The 22785-nt window shown below is 42.4% G+C and overlaps 1 protein-coding gene across 1 annotated transcript; it reads left to right on the forward strand.

Moving 5' to 3' along the window:
• The first annotated feature begins 6454 nt into the window (after nt 1-6454).
• On the forward strand, nt 6455-22398 carry LOC138285689 (gamma-crystallin 1). The gene is made up of 3 exons (XM_069225955.1): nt 6455-6557; nt 14522-14764; nt 22082-22398. Exons 1-3 carry the CDS (start codon nt 6549-6551, stop codon nt 22352-22354), a joined length of 525 nt encoding a protein of 174 aa, XP_069082056.1. The 5' UTR covers nt 6455-6548; the 3' UTR covers nt 22355-22398.
• The last annotated feature ends 387 nt before the right edge of the window (nt 22399-22785 follow it).

Genomic DNA, 22785 nt, shown 5'->3' on the forward strand with positions numbered 1-22785 from the left:
AAGTCAAATTGGCAGTTTAAAAATGCACACACAGACACTGCAGTGGCAGGTCTGAGCCATGTTTACAGGGCTACTTATGTGGGTGGCACAACTAGTGCTGCAAGCCCACTAGAAAAATTTGATTTTACAAGCCCTGGGCACCTCTAGTGCACTGTACTAGGGACTTACTAGTAGATCAACTATGTCATCATGACAAGCCAATTACACATACATTTTACATAGGAGCACTTGCACTTTACCACTGGATAGCAGTGGTAAAGGGCCCAGAGTATCAAAAACAACAAGAACAGAGTCCAGCACACATCGACAACCTGGGAAACAGAGGCAAACATTAAGGGGAGACCACGCCAAGGATTCTAAGTCTAACAGAAGTTTATTACTTTTAGTGTTCACAAATGTCGAGGGTAAACTTACTACAAACGTGTAAGTTACATGTCTCCAACCAAACGACTAGTGCAATTGACCTACTCTTGTGTGGGTGGATGTAAACCATATTTAAACCCTTCCTTGCCCCTCCATAAAACCCTCCTACACCTCCCTCATCCATTCCCCTTTAGTAGTATGTCTTTTCCTTTCCCCACTCACTTCCCTGGAGTCGCTCCCACTTTTAATACTAAGGCGGTCATTCGGTTCCCGCGGGGCCGGCGGCCGACCGCCAGAAGACCGCCGGCCGGCCCAGCGGGAAAGCCCCTTCAACAATGAAGCCGGCTCGGAATGGAGCCGGCGGAGTTACAGGGGTGCGACGGGTGCAGTGGCACCCGTCGCGATTTTCACTGTCTGCAAAGGCGTATAGGCAAAACGTACATTTTGTAGTACTACAAAATTTACTACAAAGTGCAGAACTGAACAGAGAGGCCCTGGGGCTCTCCCCACAGCCCCCAGCATAGTGTGCTGTGAGTGCCCTGTGTGTGAACACCAGGGAATTATGGTAAGGCATGGGGTCCCTGGGACAACTATTGGATTAGGGAGGGGGCCTTAAGTCTTTCAATTATTCCTACATTTATTCAGTTGACTTAAGCATTTTTATCCAGATATATATGTACGTGTAATATGCAAGGACTTGTTTTTGCTTGGTCCTTTATTTAATAATGTTGTTATTTTCAAAAACAGTCTGATAGTACACCATTTTATTTCACTGTTTACTAAAATGGTGTTGTTTTAATACTTGACCATCATCTTTTTAAAGCAAGTTATTTACTTTGTCTCCCATCAATAAACAGATACTCTATGATTTTAAAGAAGACATTGCATTGTGTGACTGGCGTTGACTTGACTCAGTGACAGTCCTGATTATGGGGTAGCACACAAGTTTCACAGTGCTGGTACCAACTCAATGTACTTCGAAATCATCACAATTTATAGGTATGAAGCTGTAGGCCCTGTTCACAAACCTCATTTTGAAGTACATATAGTACATATAGGAGTAGTATTTGATGGATTCCAAAATGCAATTCACAGACCGCAGCTTAAAAATCTCTGCCCTTGCAGCTTACAACATTTTATTACAGGGATCTCTGACATAGGTCCTGAGATCTCTGCACATGGAGATGTAGGTTTTAGAAGGAAATATGAAAGGGGCAATAGAGAGTGATTGGAAAATGGGGCATAGTTACTAATACGTGGGTGAGTACTAGAGAGGGACATTCAAGTACAAAAACATGCCCAGAAACGAGTAAAACAATTTCAATTCACAAAATAGACACCTACATCTAATTCAGCAGTACTAATGACAAAACAGGCTTAATTGTAGACCAGAGAAACCTTTGAATAAGTCATGCAGTCCTAATAGCCAACCACAGGTACATCGGCATTCTCCCATCAAAAACAATGAAGATAGAGAATTATACTAATGCTTACAGCCAGCACTTCTTGGCCCTGCACACTTAGCGACAACACAGTCATTTAGGCTGAGAACCTATCACTATTTTGTCAGTATCTCACACAGGATCAACCCAATTGATGTACAAACACTTCAGACCCAACAAAAGCTTCCTTAAACGAGTCTCAGGTTCAACACATCAATAAACCAGCACACTTTGAAGGCAACATTCTCAGACTCATCCTCCTACAATTAACTATAACACCCTTATCCAAGGGCATAATACATAACTTAATCATCCCCTTTTTCATTCTTCAGACTACACTGTTGGGTTGAGGTGAATTGAAAAGTGGAAACTCTTACATCTAACTCCTTCACAGATCTTCCTGTGGATAGTTTCAAAGAAGAAGTCATCAACCTGCCAAACTTCTTCCAGCCTGCTCAAGATGGCAAGCCTGTCCTTGTAATTTACAAAACAATGCAAACACAATCCATCCAGACTGAAACCTCCAGTCTCAGCAAAATGGTACATATAAGAACTAATAGAGAATAAGCGCACCACATGCAGATAAGAAATCAAATGGAGATGTGCCAGATAACCTAACCAAATTCAAAGCACTCTTTTCTGCATGTATGTGCTTTACGCCACAACGGAAGAATGCTATCAACAAAAAAACAATAGAGGTGAAACAGTTTTGGGAACATCAAGCACTACCTCAGCCTAAATCCAGATGGTGCAATCCAGGCATCAGTCAACAAATACAGGATTTTGAATTAGGTCTTCAATAAGAAGGTCAGAAAAATATGATCTTCCACCATCACTCAGAGTTTGCCCTATTCCCAATCTCTTACCCCAAGTGTACTGCATCTTGCATGCTGAAGTCTCGTAAATTATTTCAAGACCACTTCCAATCAAGACAACATTCTACCTTTATCCATTGTCAAGTCTTTTTAAAGAGATTACCTCATACCCCTCCTCAAAATCATTATTATCTCACCAAAGGACCTTTCCAGATGCCCCAAAGGCATGGCAGATCATTCCTATGCTGAACAAAATGACAAATTGACCTAGGACCTATATTATCAAATCAGCTTTCATCCAATCACCTACCAGTCATTTATAGGAAGAATCATTGAAAAGCAATATATGTACATATATAGAAGCACCTAAAAAATCATCTGTAAGATTGCCATTCCAGATTCAGATCTTGTTGCAGCATGGAAACAGCTACTCTTAAAGTAGTCCATGAGAATCTTTCTCATCAGCAATTAAAAATACCTTTGCCTTATCTTGACGTCACTGCACAATCTGAAGCAATGGACCATCAAGCACATATCCACAGCCTAAAGACATGCATGAGTGTTAGAAATTGGATTTCTGGTGGGCAAAGGTATGCACCATGTCCAAGCGGGAATCACAATCCTAATTAAGGTAAGTTAGATACTCTAAATCATTTTGTGCTCACCCTCTAGTAGCTTGGCACAGAGCAGGCAGGCTTAATCTAAGATGAAATTTGTAAAGTATTTGTGCTTCAGTAACAATGAGAAAACACCACAAAAAGACTCAATGCCAAGTTTGAAAAATAGATTATATTTTATTTTTAAAAATAAAACACAACCAAAATGACAAAAAAGTAGAGTTCGAGATATGAATTTTTTAAAGAATAAATTTAGTTGTAGTACTTAGAAGCTCAAAGCACCAACCAGGGCTATCTGGTCATAGAACTTGGTCAAATCTGAAAAGTAAGGCCGACCAAGACAGAGCATGGGTCAGATAAAGGGACGAGCCTTGGTACACTGAAACAGTACCTTGGTTTGGAGGAGCAAGGGAGACGATATGTCATAATTGATCCCAGAGATGTAGGTAATATATTGGCTCTGAGACGTGAAGAGTTGGCATTGAGGTGCTCCAGATCCTCACAGAAGTGGCTGTATTCCGGTGTTGATGGCGATCCCTTGATGCTCGCAGCAGCAATGATGCATCCACGTTGATGAAGGTGCTCTGGTTCTGACTGACACAACACATTGATGCACAAGCTCTGGCAGTTGTAGCACATTATACCTACATCGAAAGTCCTAGGACTGGATTGGGACAACTTGGCTGGAAAAGGCTTGCAGCAAGCAGGTGCTGTTGATGATGGATTAGAAGTCTTTTGTGTCCATGAGACTTCTGACGAACAGGAGGCAGGCCACCAAGCCCATGGAGTCACTCTGGGTTCAAGGGAGATGTGTCCAGTCCTTCCTCGGCAGGGCAGAGGGTAACAAGTACTGTGGCAGCACAGCAGAAAGCAGTTCTTCCAAAGCAGCCGTCCAGAGTGGCAGTCCTTGTAACAGCACAGCAGTCCTTCCTCCGGGCAGAGTTCTTCACAGGTCCAGTAGTGTATTGATTTGGTAGGATCAGAGGACCAGTACTTATACCCAGTTGTGCCTTCGAATTGGGGGTAACTATAAAGAAGGGTCTTTAAAGTGCACGGAGGTTCTTTCTTCCTGCCCTGGCGCCAGAATCACTACAGGAGGTTATGCAGCCCCTTGTTTTGATGCTGTTCACTGCCTATTCATGTGTAAGTGTTGGCTGCTCCCATCCATCCTGCCAAGGATGGGCCCTCAGGATGTTGATGGCTCATCAGTCACACCTAAGCACCCTTTGTCTGTTGCTCTCTGGACGGAATGCACAAAGTCCAGCTGTCACCCAGCTCAGGCGTGTATTGGAGACAGGTTGCAGGCACACAGGACTAAGAAGAGGAAAATTCCAACTTTCTAAAAGAGGCATTTTCAAAATGGTAACAGTAAATCTGACATTACCATTAAAGATGATTTAATATTACAATTCCATAGATACTAAACATGCCATATTTACCCCTTCTCAATTAGGAATTCCCAACGGTAAGCAATGAGAGGGGCAGGCATCACAGTAGTGATCAACAAATTTGGAAGTTTTTCATTGTCAGGACAGGTGAAACTTAAAAGCATATGCCCTGCCTTTTATTTACATAGCACCCTGCCCTATGGGCTACTTGGAGCCTATTTAGTATTTATTTGTAATGAAAGGGGAGGTTAAAGCTTGGCAAGAGGTTGTAAATGCCATTTCAACATTGAAGTGTGAAACAGCACATACATGCTCTGCAATGACAGGCCTGAGACATGTTTAAGGGCTTTATGAGTGGGTGGTACAAGGGATGTTACAGTCCTACTAGTAGCATTTAATTTGTAGGCTCTGGGCACATGTTGTGCACTTTACTGGGGACTAATAAGTAAATTAAATTTGTCAGTTGTGGAATTACCAATCATATCATGTTTAGGGGAGAGTGCACATGAAATTTAGCACTGGTCAATAGTGGTAAAGTTCTCAGAGTCCTAAGGCCAACAAAACAAAATCAGCAAAAATGTGAGGCAAACAGGCCAAATGGTTAGAGACGATCACCCTAAGGCTGTCAACTCCAACAATGAGGATATCAAATGCAGTGCTGCAATTGATAACATTCTACCTTACCAGCCACCGCCAGATAGGAACAATAGGTTCCTATAGACCCTCCATTTCCTGTGTCTAAAGCTTTCTGCCCCGGGGCCGAAGGGTCAAATAAAAATAGGCCGATCTGCCCCCGAGCGGGGGCAGAAAAGGCCAACCTTAATGTGCCCTCATGGGGAGCGACCTTTGCCCATAGGTCCACCCCCAAACAAAACACACACACAAATAACAATTCCTGGTGCCTAAGTGGTTTCTGCCCTCCCTTGGGGGGCAGATGGGCTTAATAGAAATAGGCTGATGTGCCCCCAAGGGGGGAACAAATGGCCTAGTATAATATGCCCCCCTGGGGAGTGACCCTTGCTTAAGAGGTCGCTCCCCTTATGTAAAAAATGTTTTTAAAAATCCCTGGTGTCTAGTGGTTTCTTCACTCCTTGGGGGGCAGATTGGCCTAACAAAAGTAGGCCGATGTGCCTCCAAGGGGGCAGGAATGGTCTAATGTGCCCCCCACCCCAGGGAGCGACCCTTGCCTAAGGGATCGCTCCCCTTATGTAAAATTACATTTTTTTAAATCCCTGTTGCCCAGTGGTTTCTGCCCCCCCTGGGGGCAGATTGGTCTAATAAAAATAGGTCGAAGGCAGAAATGGCCTAAAATAAATTTGGCCCCATGGGAGTGACCCTTGCTTATTAATGTGTTCTGTCAGCTGCGTAGAAAAGCTGTTTATTTTAAACAGAGGAGTTCAATACATAAATACATGCATGCTTAAATGCATTTTAGTTCCATTTTCAAATCTCACTATCAGTACATTACTTTCAGTATTATCTAATGCTTCGCAAAAGTCTCCGTTGATAACATAGAGGAGCAAAGCCAGGAGTAAAAAAAAGTTGCATTTTTAACATATTCAATAAAATAGAGCATTCTTTTCTTTCAATTATGGTCGGGCAGGCACTGGAATAGGCCATATGCGTTTCCAGTTAATCCTGTTTAAATTTGCGTTTTGTGAACACTGCTGAGTCTGTCAATTATTTAACATCATTGTGACACTGGACCCCCCTCCCCAGAATACCTCAAATCTCACAATAGAGGTAAACACAGGACGAACATTCTCGGCTGTGATGAAGAGCTTTTCTATAACCTTTATGTAGAGAAGGACAAAAGGTCCCGTTTGTTTGACTTATGCAGATCCAGCATTGGGAGCTGTATATATAGGCTGCACCACTCCTCTCTCCAGAGCGCAGAGGTACCGAAACTGTTCACCGACCACAATGGGAAAGGTAAGAGATGTGCGAATGAAATCATCTTTCTTTCTACAAACACAGCCTTCTCTTAGTTCTTAGGTATCCATGCCTGCTTAGATTTTAAAATAGAATTTAGACATAGCGGATTTTTTTGTCAATATATGTGCTATATTCCATTGAACCAGAGTTAGGACAATGTACAAGTCTGTTCACTGACAAGTCCAGACATCCTTAAACTCATCCACGTTGACGGCTGATGTAGATTCACCTCAATCGAGTCTCAGGCTGGCTGGCATGGCTATACATTGACTGGCCCAGTAGTGGCAGCAGTGCGTTCATATAGAGAGAAGAGGTAAAAAGGAATCCTGATTCCCCATCTGCTCTTCCATATTAGATAAATATTGCATCGGTCATTGCCAGAAACGCAGACAAAGAGGCCAAATAATTGTTTTAAACTAGAACGAGAGCAACCAGCCAAACCCTGACCCAGATTTATCAACAACTTGTGCTAGTGCGAAATCACCAAATGTCACTCAACCCAGTGCCAACTGTAGATTTGGTATTTACTTGCTAGCACAAAACTTGCTTTGCACTGGAAAGTTGCCTAAATATAAAGCAAAGCAGCGCATTACTTTACTTCAGGGAGAGCCCTTGGGTGGTACATGGGTGTTCCTATGCAACCACCCATGATTTTTGATGCAAACCCCTACAAACTAGCATTGGAAGAATGGTCTTTGAGTTAAAAAGAATACACATCCTTTAGGCAGGTGTTTAGCAGGAGTAATGTTTTCTTATCTCCCCTAACTGTTCTAACTATCCTTGTTTGCTGCAGTGTACAGCGCATGCTCAAAGTAGTAAAAATGTATAGGAAGACTACGCATAGTATTTTGTCCTAAAATTGCACTTTACAGAACAAAACCCATGCTAGCCCCATTCAGATTCCTTTGCAATATGGTGCAAAGTTGTGTGTGTGACACCTAGCAGACTGAATGTGACATCTGTGCTAGGAAAGAAAGCAGCACTACCATATCGTTACAGATGTGGCACTATCCTGCTCACTCCCTTTTGAACAGTACAGCAATGTTGGTTGCTGTGCTGCGGCCCATGTCAAAATAGTATATTTGCCCCCTTTTTCTAATTGTGGCCTTATATGTAGTCCTGTGCATGACAAAGAGGGCTGTACTAAGACATCACAAACAACTGACTGGATAAATGTATATAGAGCAAACTTGTTGTCCTTAGAAGCAAGCAGCATGCTCTTTCTAGTGCATGTCCTGGGCTATTCTTTGCCTTTACATATTTTGGGGAAATGTGATAATTGTCTGCTATGCACTCAAACCGATATTGTCTATTAACAAACAATTCAAGTTAATTTAATGTAAATGTAAAAAGACCCACCTCATTAATAATAATGAGGTGGGTCGCATTTGGCGACCCCATAGCGAGTCCCTGCACTCACAGGGATGGTGGCCTGCTGAAGTCAGCAGACCTCCATGTCTGTGACTGCTTTTACAATAAAGCAGTTTTTTTTTTTCATTTTGCAGCCCGTTTTCCTTAAAGAAAAATGAGTTGCAAAATGAAAAATATACCGAAACCATTTGGTTTCGTTTTTTCAGTGTAGGCAGTGGTCCATTGGACCACTGCCTGCTCTGAAAAAATAATCTGGGCAACATTCACAAAGGGGAAGGGGTCACAAAGCAATTCTGAATTGCGATGCGAGTCGCAAATAGGAAGGTGACACCCCTTCCTATTTGCGAGTCGCATTCACAAATTGCGAGTCGAATGCGCGTTAGGCCGTTTGTATGGCGCAAACTGTGATTTTCGCAGGTTGCACCATGCAAACGGCTACCTACATCTTGCCCTTAGTGATAACTTTCTCATTCGTTTGGCCGCTGTTCATCCTTCACATCTTTGCAGCTGTCTTGCTTTTCAGCGTTCCTGAAGAAAGTTTGGTCTGCGCAAGGCACACTTTGTTTAGATTTTCTTCAAACACGCGCTTCATGTCTCAAAAAAGTATGTTAATTTTAGAAAAACGGAGATGAGCCTTTCGCCATATTTAAACATAAGATGTGTGTTCCTGCAAGCGCCAGCTATTCAGTTGGCCGGCATGGACGTTTGCCGTAAATAAAGAGATATTTTACACATTTTAAAGTGTATTTACCTCAGAAAAACGTGTCTACGCTTAACACAAACAGCTAAATCTCAGATTTTAGAAATGTGAACATCTGTGGCAATGCACACTATGCCTTGTGCGTGATCTGCAACAATATTGCTGTGCTTGTAAGTGCACATGTCGACTGATAAGACATGCATGCTGCCCTGCCTCGGGCAGGATTACTTTCATGAACGTGTAAGGGTTGGACTCTATACTTAAATATTTATTGGGAGGGGCATATCTTACCAGGGGATTGTGGTATATCCCACTTCTCCTAATAAGTAAATTTTTATGTTGAGAGTCGGATCCTGGGAAAAAATTCTGGGCCTGAGAGTGTCTGTCATGCTTCACATGGTTAATCTATGACTGGTGAATGCTCACGGTGCCAGTGAAACTCACGAAGGCATTCAAAGTGAACCCATTGCTCAAGCCTGGGTTTAGGACACTGCTCAGTAAATGTATTTTTGTGTATGCTCACACCAATGTGCAGCCAAAGGCAGGCTGAAAGAGTTAAGACATTTAGGGGCATATTTACGAGAGGCTTTAGCTGCCAGAGCGTCACTTTTTTTGATGCTCAGGCAGGGCAAATTTCTCAACCTTATCAATGAGACCTCACAAAGCTACTTTAGGATTTGCATGGCCTCATAGATATGGAGTAAGACAAATCAACGCAAGTAATTTAATTGCCTTGCTCTGCACCAAGAGGCACTCCACAGCGTTGCAGTGGGTTTTCCCATGCAACAACCATGGATTTTGATGCTGCCCCAGACTTACTTAATCACAGAAACTTGGGGCAGTGCCAAAACATTTCACCTCCCCAGAGCAGGTAAAACAATGAGAAATATGTTCATTTCTCCTCATTTCTTTCCTATTACCAGGTGTGCTGCATTCTGTAGCACACATGGAAAGAGGAAAGCGCCTCTCTGGATTGTTTTCGAGCAGGAAGGTGTCCCTTCCTTCACAGAAACAATCCTGCATGCAGTGCAGGCACCCTTGTACAATGGTGCAAGGGTGCCTGCATTGGAGCTAGGCAGCAATTGTGCACCAGCACGGGGTGAAAAGACAGGAATGCAGAGAATGTTATAAGTACTGTGCATTTCTTCTCTTTCACATTGGAGTTGGGTAGCGCAGCATCACACATTGCGGAGCTGCTGTATGCTAATTCTCCGTAAGTATGGGCCTCGGAGTTCCTGTAGCCAGCAGAAGAAAAGAAACATAGTAAGCTGCATAAACTTTGAATTCTATGAGAGGGCTGAGTTCAAAGGAGTACAAGTATGAATGCAACAAAACACAAGAAAGGCTTGAAGGCAGCATAACATAAAATATGAGAGGAACTAGTCCCAAATTTACAGCCCTGCAGTGTATTTCTCGTAGCTAACTATTTCTAATTGATTAATTTCAGAAATAATGCTATAAGATTGCCTGACATCAATAATATTCTGCCACAAAATTGAATTTCGTAGGTTAATAAAAGTAAACGATTTACAAATGTCTACTTTTCCAATGCGCGCTGACCTCACTTCATGTCTCCAGCTAGTACATGCAAAAGAGCCATTTGTTGTGCTGTTCCACAATGCCTTTTCAAAATAAGAGGATCAGATGTGATGGCACACGAGCGTGCTTGTAAGCTCGAAACCTCTTCTTAGAGTGGGTAATGCTCTGTGTGTGCAGTAGTGATCTGCTCCATCCTTCTACCAGGAGAGTTCTAGCCTCTCCAGTCCTCTCTGAATTTTCATTCTTTGAAGAGGGTGAGATAATGTAGCTTTGGTGGTGAACCCACTGAAATCAATGGACATCAATTACAGATTTGATAGTGTGGATGATTTTATGGGCAGGATATAACACTGGTGTTGGACCTGGCTTTTTGACAGGGTCATCCCCAAACTTTTTGCCTCCTTCCTCCTATTTTTTCTGACCTGTTGTTGTTGGCTTTTGAACTCTGGGCACTTTATCACTGCTAACCAGTGCTAAAATGCATATGCTCTCTGTGTAAATTGTACTGTTGATTGGTTTATCCGTGATTGGCTATTTGATTTACTTGTAAGACCCTAGTAGAGTACACTATATGTGCCTAGGGCCTGTAGATTAAATGCTACTAGTGGGCCTGCAGCACTGATTGTGCCACCCACTTAAGTAGCCCCTTAACCTTGTCTCAGGCCTGCCAATGCAAGGCCTATGTGTGCAGTTTCACTGCCACTTCGACTTGGCATTTAAAAGTACTTGCCAAGCCTAAAACTCCCCTTTTTCTACATATGTCACCCCTAATGTGTGCCCTAGGTAACCCCTAGAGCAGGGTGCTGTGTGGGTAAAAGGCAGGACATGTACCTGTGTAGTTTATATGTCCTGGTAGTGTAAAACTCCTAAATTTGTTTTTACACTACTGTGAGGCCTGCTCCCTTCATAGGCTAACATTGGGGCTGCCCTCATACATTGTTGAAGTGGCAGCTGTTGATCTGAAAGGAGCAGGAAGGTCATATTTAGTACGGCCAGAATGGTAATACAAAATCCTGCTGACTGGTGAAGTTGGATTTAATATTACTATCCTAGAAATGGCACTTTTAGAAAGTGAGCATTTCTTTGCACTTAAATCCTTCTGTGCCTTACAATCCACGTCTGGCTAGGTTTAGTTGACAGCTCCTTGTGCATTCACTCAGACACACCCCAAACACAGGGTACTCAGCCTCAATTGCATACATCTGCATTTTGAATGGGTCTTCCTGGGTTGGGAGGATGGAGGGCCTGCCCTCACACAAAGGACTGCCACACCCCCTACTGGGACCCTGGCAGACAGGATTGAACTGAAAGGGGACTGGTGCACTTCTTAGCCACTCTTTGAAGTCACCCCCACTTCAAAGGCACAATTTAGTATAAAACAGGGCCTCTGCCCTACCACCTCAGACACTTGCTGGAGAAGAACCTGAACCAGAACCTGCATCCTGCCAAGAAGAACTGCCTGGCTGCTCAAAGGACTCACCTGACTGCTTTCTACAAAGGACTGCTGCCTTGCTGTTGGCCTGCTGCCTTGCTGAACTCTTGTCTGGCTGTAAAAGTGCTCTCCAAGGGCTTGGATAGAGCTTGCCTCCTGTTCCCTGAAGTCTCAGGACCAAAAAGACTTCTCTTTTTCAACTGGACTCCTTGTGAAAAATTCAACGCACAGCTTGCTCCGCTGTAAAAAATTCACTGCACGCCGATCCGGAAAGACGCCGCTCGACGCGACACCTGCGGTGCGACCGGAAACTTCGACGCACGGCCTCGCATGGTCAATGCCACCCGACTTCCAGAGAGGAAATCGACGCAATGCCTGCTGTGAGAAAGAAAATTCCACACACAGCCACCCGGAACGACGCGCAGCCGGATAACAAGCCGAGGAATCCACGCACAGACCCTGGGACATCTGGTAATCCCGCGATCCACAGAAGGAGACGGTCCGCGTGCCGGAAAACGACACACGTCTTTCCCGAGTGAAAAATAACGACGCAAGTCCGTGTGTGAAGGGGTGAAACCGACGCACACACCATTTTTCTGCCCGTAGAATGACGCACGTCTCCCCGTGTGAAAAATAACGACGCAAGTCCGTGTGTGAAGGGGCGTAGCCGACACACACACCATTTTTCCACGCATCTCCTCTTCTGCGGCCCTCTGCGGAGATTTTCCACTCCAAATCAGGTACTTTGTGCTTGAAAGAGACTTTGTTTACTTTTTAAAGACTTAAGACACTTCATATCACTTCTTAGAGATATCTTTACAAATTCATAATTGCATCTTTGATCGTTTGACATGCAAATACCCAGATAAATATTATATATTTTTCTAAACATTGTGTGGTGTATTTTTGTGGTGCCATATTGTGTTATTGTATGATTTATTGCACAAATGCTTGACACATTGCCTTCTAAGTTAAGCCTGACTGCTCAGTGCCAAGCTATCAGAGGGTGGGCACAGGATAATATGGATTGTGTGTGACTTATCCTGACTAAAGTGAGGGTTCTTGCTTGGACAGGGGGTAACCTGACTGCCAACCAAAATCCCCATTTCTAACAACTGGTGTATTGATGGCATTTTGCTTGTCTGGGCAGGGAAAATGAGTAGATGGAGGGTGAAATTTGAGGTGTGGTGTACTATCTGAGGGAGATGATGCGTTTATTCACCAAGCTTTCGTACAGCCGTGGAACATTTGACCTTCGGATTATTCAAAGACTGCTCCAGCAGGCTCTTACCGTCCTAGTTATCTCATTGAGAGTCGACCCCACAACTTGGAAGTGATATTGAATCTATGACGTGCAAGCAACACATTAATCTTTTATTGACAGCTTTTCTCGGGCTCCTTTTATGTGACAGACTGATATATTAGTTCTTTGATAGGTCCAGGTCTAAGAAAATTACTTTACTTTCATAATAATATTAACCCTTCCACTGGCATCACTAAGCCAACCCCTCACACTTATGTTCTTTAGAAAATCATCTCACCTTATTCAGGACACATCCTACGACCCCCTTGCTCACTGTGCCATCTTATTTATTCGGATATCCTACAGTGCTTGATGAGAAATCTCAGTTTCTCACACCCCAGAATTTCACTTACTAAGCTTCATTCATCTAAAGATATGATGTCATTCACGGAAAAAATAACAGCCCTATCACTTAATTGGTGATGCAGAACCACAAACTCCCTAATCAGCTTGTAGATAAATACAGAGCAAAAGAATGGATCCCTTCGAATAGTTGAAAAACTTCACATGATTATTATATCAAAAATGAATTCAATATACTTTATACTTATAATATAAAAGAATTACAAAATTATCTCTAAAACATATTGAATTTATACATTTTTAAATATACGGAAAATACATGCCCATTATCTCCTTAAGTTCCCAAATGAGAAAAACCCTCATTCAACACACACCCTCACTCATATATCACTCAAACCAGTGTACTGAATAAAATAAAACACTATACTTCACCAGGGTCCGACAATTTCCAAAGTCTAATCCACTTATTCAAAGTGGAGGAAACTGATCATACCAAACTCTCCTGCAGTAAGTAACATACGTGCATGTCATTACATTGATGCACATATTGTAAGTTTGTTTTTACATACTTCTGTTCAACTTTGTGGCTGATCATCACTCTTTATTTTTCATGTCTGTTTTTTATCTTTTTTTAATATATATAATATCTGTTAGACCTTCTATCCAGTGTTGTGATGTTAAATGTCCTTTACATCTCTTGTCCTCTACCAATAAGGGTTTCAGTGAAACGTAGCTAAGCAGCCTTCCACCTTCCTCCGGGCACTAGAGCAATCCTCAAGTTAAAAGAAAAAGGCGGGGGAGACTTGAAGAAAGAGAAAGCCACATACAACATATAAAGAACACAAAATCAATTTAAACAAAGTAATTTACAAAAGTGGGATTCCTCCAAACTACTACATAGAATAGCCAAGACAGGAACGTTCATATGTGTATCAAGGAGAGTTATCACCAAAAACATGCCGAAAAGGCATACACCTATCCATTTGCCCAGAAAAGTCTAAACAGATGGTGGGAATAGATGCCTTGCCTGTGCTAGTTCTCCGTTCCTTGAATTCAGTGCCGAACCTCAAACAATTGTCTACTCCTGTGAAGTAAGGAAAAAATGTATGTGCCACAATGACCATGTAGGCTTGGCTACTGTGTTTTGGGGTGCCCAGGTCTAGAGGGCATAGAAATTACTCCTGCGTGCCTTCATCCTGCAGGTGAAAGATCGGCCGTATGGCTGAGTAATGGGACCGCTTGCCTACGTTAAACAGGTTGTTTATCATGTTGTTTTTTCAAATATATGAACTTTTAGCTTCGTTTTTCTGCAGATCATCTTTTACGAGGACAACAATTTCCAGGGCCGCACCTATGAGTGCAGCTCTGATTGTGCTGACCTGCACTCCTACTTCAGTCGCTGCAACTCCATTCGGGTGGAAAATGGTAACTGGATGCTGTACGAGCACCCCAACTACAAGGGGCACCAGTACTACCTGCGGAGGGGGGAGTATCCTGACTTTCAGCAGTGGCTTGGATATAATGACTCTATCAGGTCTTGTCGCATGATTCCACAGGTGAGTTAAGCCTTGTTCACTTTCCCACCATTTGCCACTCAAAAATCACAACAGAGTCTTGCAAATGCTTTAATACTGGTACCCCCAAGCCTTGCACTTTAGCACGCTAGTGATCAGTGGTTTAACTCCAGGAAAAATGTGTTTCTTAAAAATTGGTGAGGTTCAGGGTTTTACGATGCAAAAGTTTTGACACTGTATAGACATTGTTGGGAGCAGTACTGTTCTCAACATTAGAAGAGCGAAAATGCTTAATAGCTATGCCAGTCAGTCAGTCAAATCTACTTTATTCGGTTAATTAAACGTTAAAGACACATTAATTAAGAAGGTTTGATTCCAGAACACGTCATACAATAATAATAAAAACCCGTCATCTCTTTAAAAAGTGTTAAAATCACACCAACCGGTAAAATTCTTCCTCCAGACCTGTGACCTATGCAAGTCCTCACATTTGGCTTCTTAATGTCCCCATTAAAAAAACTAGCTGCATTAAACACAGTTGTATATTGGGCAATTTCTGCAAATGTAAAAAAGCCGGTCTTACTTGCGCAAAGTGCTTCCCTCTGAGGAACAACAAAATGTACTGTTGTCTTAACTAGCTATAGTGGTCACAAAACATAATAAAGTGCATGGTATCTTGCTCTGACAAGCAATCACAACTGCAAGGACCCATATTACTGACTTTATTCCATCCCTGGGTATCTGCCAGTAACCAGTGTACTAGGTTTAGCCTAAATCTCATTAGCAGAAAGTGATGCTAGGGTTTCGTCACTACAGTTAATTAAGGCTCTGTTGAGGGGGGCGTCTTTAATAAGATATGGGTGCATACTAGGGGTTGGCTAAACTCATATGCTTCTCTTTCTGCTTGGCAAACAGAGAGAAAGTATTTTTTGACCCAACCCAAATCCTACTTTCTAATCTCTTCTGGTGATCTATATAGCTCTGACCATCCCAATTTATCACCTATGGATTTAATGTAATTTAACCACAGGATAGAGTTAACCTTTTACACGGACATACAGGGCCTCATTCTGACTTTGGCGGGTGGCGGAGGCCGCCCGCCAAAGTACCGCCGTCAGAATACCGCTGCGCGGTCAAAAGACCGCCGTGGTAATTCTGAGTTTCCCGCTGGGCTGGCGGGCGACCGCCAGAAGGCCGCTCGCCAGCCCAGCGGGAAACCCCCTTCCACGAGGATGCCGGCTCCGAATGGAGCCGGCGGAGTGGACAGGGTGCGACGGGTGCAGTTGCACCCGTCGCGATTTTCAGTGCCTGCTATGCAGACACTGAAAATCTTGGTGGGGCCCTGCTAGGGGGCCCCTGCAGTGCCCATGCCATTGGCATGGGCACTGCATGGGCCCCCAGGGGCCCCACAACACCTGTTACTGCCAACCAGGTTCTGGCGGTCAAAACCGCCAGAACCAGGCTGGCGGTAATGGGGTCGGAATCCCCATGGCGGCGCTGCCTGCAGCGCCGCCATGGAGGATTCCTCAGGCCAGGGGAAAACCGGCGGGAAACCGCCGGTTTCCCTTTTCTGACCACGGCTTTACCGCCGCGGTCAGAATAGGCCTGGATGCACCGCCAGCCTGTTGGCGGTGCATCCGCGGTCCCCGGCCCTGGTGGTCCATGACCGCCAGGGTCGTAATGACCCCCACAGTCTCTACTGATTGTCCCATTTAAATCTAATTCTGGGTTTATCTAGAGCCCTATCCACCTCAATAGGGATGTAGAGCTAAGAAGTCCGAGGCATGTGATAATATGAAGTGGTAGATTATGGGACGGAGGGGAGACATCTAAGAAATGTATTCTCTACTGTCTGCCAAATCCCTGGTTTCTTTGTATCGCAAAATGTCGCTCCCCAATCTTGCCAAAGAGCTACATTTAGATTGATAATCCTAGATTAGGGCTTTAACAGGTTTAGAATCCTCTTGGCCTGTAAAATGAAAAACGGATGCTGCCGCTTTGGCCATACCATTAACTTTTGCCCTTCTGAGTTCGACCCAGCTATCTCTATCATCAAATACAACCACTAAATTAGAAAAGGTATCCACCCTGAGAATTTCAGTTCCCTCAATAACACACTTTCTATAGCCTGTACTTTTAGGTCCTATCACCATAATGTGGGGCTTGGAGTAGTTGGTGGCCAAATCCAGGTTGTTCATGAAACCCACAATGGGATAAAGAAGTAGCTGAAGTCCTACTGTGATTCTTGGTAGCCACACAGCATTGTCCGCATATAAAAGTGGCGGTATTGCCTATGACCTTGCACTTGGGCTATCTTTACAAGCTGCAATCAGTGTTGGGCCGAAGTTATTAATGTATAGTGTAAATAAAAGAGGGGCTAAAATGCAGCCTTATCTGACCTCTCTGCATGCCCTAAAGGGCAAAGAAAGATTCCCTGCCTGTCATATCTCACCTCCATGGCCAAATCCACATGTAGATCATGCAAAAAGTTCACAATGTTGCGCTCTATGCCCATATTGATGAGGATTAACCATAACTTCACCCTATTGACCCTGACGATGCTGATGTTGAGTCCATAAAGGTTAGATATACATTTCCTCTCTTGGATAGAGTATTTTTCTCCATAAATAGCTGCAGATTCAGGCATTGATCTTACATGCTCTTCCCAGGCCTCAATCCATGCCGCAGAGTGGAAATCCTGTTATTTCGGTTCAACCAAACCACAAACCATGCAGTTTTTGGAATCTCTTAGTTGAAAGTTCTACATTATTTAAGTACACTTGTGTGCGACCCGGCTACATTCTCCTTATTGTTTCACATGGTACAAGGCTTTGATGCATACATTTTTTTTGTGTGCAAAATTCAGAAGACAGAGAAGTCACATTCGACAGTAGATTTAAATGTTTTGCTTCTCAAGATTTTTATTTATGTAATTTTTTGCGAAACCACTGTAATATGCTCTTTTATCTCAAGGGTACATTCTGCACAAACAAACTGCTAACTGCATTAACCGGTAGCAAAGAATTCCGAGACCACAGAGGGGGAGAAGGAGAATTAAAGGGAGAGGGAGCAGAAAAGGAAGAAGGAGGGGATATATATATATTTGGTAGCTGAGAACGAGCAGCAAGTCAGCCTTCAAAGAAAATGAAATGCATGAGGATGAATGAAATGTGGTTCTGCAACACAGCAGTCTAAATTCACTGGAGCCTCTAAGTGGACTGAGGTGTCCACCGTTTCCATAACTGACCCTTAGGCTACATGTTCATGCTGTCCCACTAAGGTCTAGTTATTACTATGTTGGCAGCTCCCAGTGACAGCCTAGTGCCCTGATGGGGAATCAAGTGATGCCTATTGCAGTAGTAGCTGCAATCGGAAGACAAAGGCATATCACTTCAGGGAAACATACAGGACAGACTCTTGGGGGTGTGTGTAAATATAAATTTGGGGTTTATATGTACGGTGGGTCACAAAGATCTTGCCCTTAATTATGAGATTCGCGGATTTCAAAGGTGTGTAGTGTTTGCCTCATCGGAACCACAAATAATGTTGATACAACAGATATTTACCCTTGTTTTGGTGTGCCAAACTCGACTATGCTGTATCTTTCTGATGCCCATTGTGCTAGATTTTATCAGGTGTAAATCATGGAGGAGGACTATTGCAAGGTGCTGCAAATACTGGGAATGTTGGTATCCGAGTGAGCTGTAATCTCCCACTTGTGCCCGAACCAGGATTCCTGCAGGACTTTGATGAGCATGTTGCAGAGTCGAACATCGGATTCACATGCACTCTTGTCTTTATTTTAGTGGAAGGAGATGGCACACATTTTCAGAACAGCTAGTGCTAATACTGGGTGCAAGAGCAAATACAAAGCCCCTTCTGCAATACAGTGCAAGGAAGCTGTAGCTACAGTCTCCACAAGGCCTTGCTCTAAAGCATTACTTTTTACTTTTTTGAAACTATAGTTGGAGTGCTCGTACAGCATCCATTCTACTCGCTTGAAGGATTTCCTTCATTAAAATGTAAATCCCTTACTTTTAGTTTTGCCTCAATGCATCTTAGACACTCACACGTGCCAAATGCTGTTCATAAATATGAAAAAGACTTACATTGTACTACATAGAACTGTAGGTTTTTAACTAATACAAAACGAGAAGCATGCCAAAAGCTTACTTGAAGTTTAGTGTTTAGGTAGAGTTCCGTTCTAATGAGGCATGGGGTGCTTGCTTTAGTGGTGCTATCAAAATAAGTTCTGTTTTCCAAGAATCAATTATGAAAAAAGGATTTGCAGTAACAGTGTGTGTTTGTGTGTATCACACTGCTGGCCTACAGAAATAGGTCAAATATTTCATTGTAGTCCAGTCAATCCTATCTTACTCATGTACCATTATAATTTCTATTGCAGGTTTCTCTTCTTGTCTATAGAGCAGCATTTCCTAACATGGGGGTTGATGTATGTAAACTCGTCTCCCTTTGCAGTCACAAAAGAAAATAAAGTGAATTATGTGACAATCTTGCCGGGGTACAAGGAGTGTGAAATTAAAGGCTGTAGGATGTAAATGTATGTAACACAAAAAATGTAAATACACATGATTCAATTCTGAAGTGTGATAGACAGAAATAGTTTAATAGGATCCAAAAAATCAAGACACTTTACTTGGTGATGCCCAAATGAAAAATATCCAATGAAACCCAATTTTCGCACATCATTTCCGTGCAATATATTTTAATCCGTAAAGCTGTATGCCTGTGCAAATATAGTGCCTATTCAGTGGAAAATGTGCTCTCTATAAATGAGAGTGTGCTACCACATTGCTTTAGATACATTAAATAAATCACCCTTTTAATGACCATTAAAGCTAGATGGGTGTGAATGTTAGTCTACAAATTGGATCGTGGTCCCTAAAAATTTGGGCAGCAGCGCCATACTGCAATATAAACAATAGCTCATTTAACTGAGCGCAGTAAATTGGTCTATTTCTGAAGGGAAAACAACAAAATAAATCTTTGAACTCAAAACAACAAGGCTGTATCACATAAAGTGACCACTGGTAGTGCAGTAGTGTTAAATTGAGATTCTCAGCCTCTTCAGCGACTGTAGTGTCTTAAGTACCACCTGTTCTTTTGATTACTGAAATGTAGCACCATGTGTTGACAAATCTTAAGCAAACAATAGAACACAACACAATAACAAGCACAAACCACAAAACAACATATTTAAAAAGAACAGGGCAGGTCACTGCAAAAGTCAAACAGAACACAAAACAAAATCACATTGCACTACTGTAGCACAAATACTCAGCAACAAATACAACAACAGAACACATCACCATCCCAAAACATTTAGGAACTAAGCACTTCCTTGACTTACCTCTAAGGACATCAAATAGCGACAGTCAAAAATGTTTTGTCTTCCGGACGCATTTTTATGTGCTCTGAATACTCCACTGTTTTCTGGCCAAAAATTGAGATAGTAAATTAAGCAAATACTGCATTAGCCCCTGTTTATATAAATGCAACTTCACAGTATTCAACAATATAAAATCAATTACACCCATTCTCATCAGCATGGTAATGGGTAACTACATAAATATGTCTCCGGAACGCATTTGCCTTACATTTCATCTTTCCCTCATTGGTTTAAATCATGGCATCTATCTGCAAAATATTTACTGTACCTCTGAAAATCATTCAAATGCGTTTCATACAATAGCTGACAATGCTTTTCTTCCAAAATGACCTCAAGTAATCCATTGTTAAGCATATGAAGGTTATGAGTTTTTTTACTTTACACTCTGATACTTGTAATCCTCCATTTGTAGTGGGAAAATACTAGACTTATCAGAATGTAAAGAAAAACAAGCATTTGTAAAGCAACGGGAATCGCGTTTGCTCGTGTTAGAGCTAATAGCGTTGTAAACTCCTAACCGGACTTTTCTTGCCACATAAACTAATAATGAAAAATAAAACAGTGCAATTATCCATGTAACAGTGTGGATTTCAGGCAAAGCGCTCTGTGAAGGAAATTAAAAGATAAAGTAGTCCAGAAACTAGCTGAAAACACTGAGCCTCGCATGGTTTCAGCAAATTACCAGTGCGCTCGAGGTGGGCTAAACACCGGAAAAGGCATGACACATGCCTGCCTTTCACAAATGGAATCAATCGATTTTTAAACGGAAAGCACACAAACTAATGAAAGTGACGGGCGTGACATGGGTATGGTTAGAAGCCCACATAGAGATGACAACATGGTCCAGAGCACTTGCGTGTGCTCGACCCTAAAAACTAGGACTGGATTAAACTATTTTTCCTGACATGGGACTACTTGAGAATTATCTTAAAACCAAACATTGCAAGTTAATCTTTGTTTCCTGCTGCACATTGTCCAGTGCCACCGACTGAACATCACCTTGTGCCCTAACTGCACATCACACTGTGCCCCCAGTGCAGAAAGCGATGCACATCCTGAGCTGAAAAACACGAAGTGGTCCCCTGATTAAAAAAAACACCGGTAGTGCTGTCCTCTGGGTGCTTTTCTGAGGTGCAGAAAATTTGCTCCTCTGACGTGCATCAATCAGTGCTGTCCGAAAGAGTGTAGTATCCTGTCCTAAGTATGATTTACATAAATACCACTCCACTGGACTTCATAATAGAATATGTACACAAAATGGGGCAGTATTTTTTAAAACTATATTTAAGACGTAATATTTATGCCAGTTGAAGTTTCTATATAGTCTAAACTATAATATAACCCTCTAGCAGTACATAATCTATTGCTCCTTTGAGACTCATGCCCCATTGTTTGTTTGATATCCATATTATTTGCTCCCCGCTTGTACATCACATTGTCCCACATGTTGTTTATCACTCCATGATGCAGTTTGAGCTCACTGGGGCTCTAGGCTCAATAAATGAGATGGGATGCTACATACAAAATACCTCTGCATTCTGCTCTTACTCCCTCATAAAATTGTAGTTAGCTACTAGTTCGATTCACAGTAATATATAAATAGGTTTTATTGTCTTTTTAACCTGGATGGACTTCTCATTGGAAATGGAAAATATGTCATCAATTTTGATAACAAAAGCCTAATTTCACATATTGTTTAAGCAGCAGAGAAAGACTGTAACTGCCATCCCTGTGTGTGTTGTGTCTGCGAATGAAACTGTCCTTTCACATTTATGATTCTATTGCCATGTTACAATTAGTATTGAATTGATGAATCTGAGGATCTTTCATTGGAGTTGGTGAACATGATGCTCGCTGTCGCTTGCTGTTATTTGTATGCTTACTTGAGTGATTGATAAAAAGCAGTGGCATATTTGCTGGTTTTACTTATGTTACCTTCTTCCTCCTAGCACCGTGGCTCCTTCAGGATTAGGATCTATGAGAGGGAGGATTTCCGAGGCCAGATGATGGAGTTCACTGAGGACTGTCCTCAAGTCCATGAAGAGTTCAACTACCACGACATCCACTCCTGCAACGTGCTGGAGGGCCACTGGGTCTTCTATGAACAGCCAAACTACCGAGGTCGGCAGTATTACCTGAGGCCATCCGAGTACAGGAAATACACAGACTGGGGGGCTACCTCTCCCAGGGTTGGCTCCTTCAAAAGAGTGCATGATTATTAACATGTCTGTCATTCTCTCTTCAATTAAAGGCTGCTAGAAAATTATTTTGTTCAGTGCTTTTTTTTAATATAATGCATTGAAGATGGTTTTATTTATTTTTTGTTATTTTACTAAGGTGCACCATGATGAAAAGTTATTCTCGAGTAGCAGCTTTTGGAACAAAACAACCAACAAAAACAATTTGATTATGTTTTGGTAAACAAATGAAAAGTCTTCACATATACAATGTGTTATTTTTCATACTGTTACTTTTCTTGCAAGAAAAGTAAGACCTATGGGTTCTACATTCCAACTTTCTGCAACTTAGGCCCAGATTTATTAAGGTTTTGCATTACCCTTGTGTCACACATGGAGATGGAGGGTGACGCAAAACCTAGAATGAGACTTATCAAGCCATGTAAGGCCGTCTTGCATGGCCTTGCGTAGCTTGA

The sequence above is a fragment of the Pleurodeles waltl genome, chromosome 3_1, assembly GCF_031143425.1.
Source record: "Pleurodeles waltl isolate 20211129_DDA chromosome 3_1, aPleWal1.hap1.20221129, whole genome shotgun sequence".
Lineage (NCBI taxonomy): Eukaryota > Metazoa > Chordata > Amphibia > Caudata > Salamandridae > Pleurodeles > Pleurodeles waltl.

Coding starts and splice junctions, on each gene's coding strand:
- LOC138285689 (XM_069225955.1), top strand. Junction 14,765..22,081: donor CTTGTCGCATGATTCCACAG/GTGAGTTAAGCC, acceptor TCTTCCTCCTAG/CACCGTGGCTCCTTCAGGAT.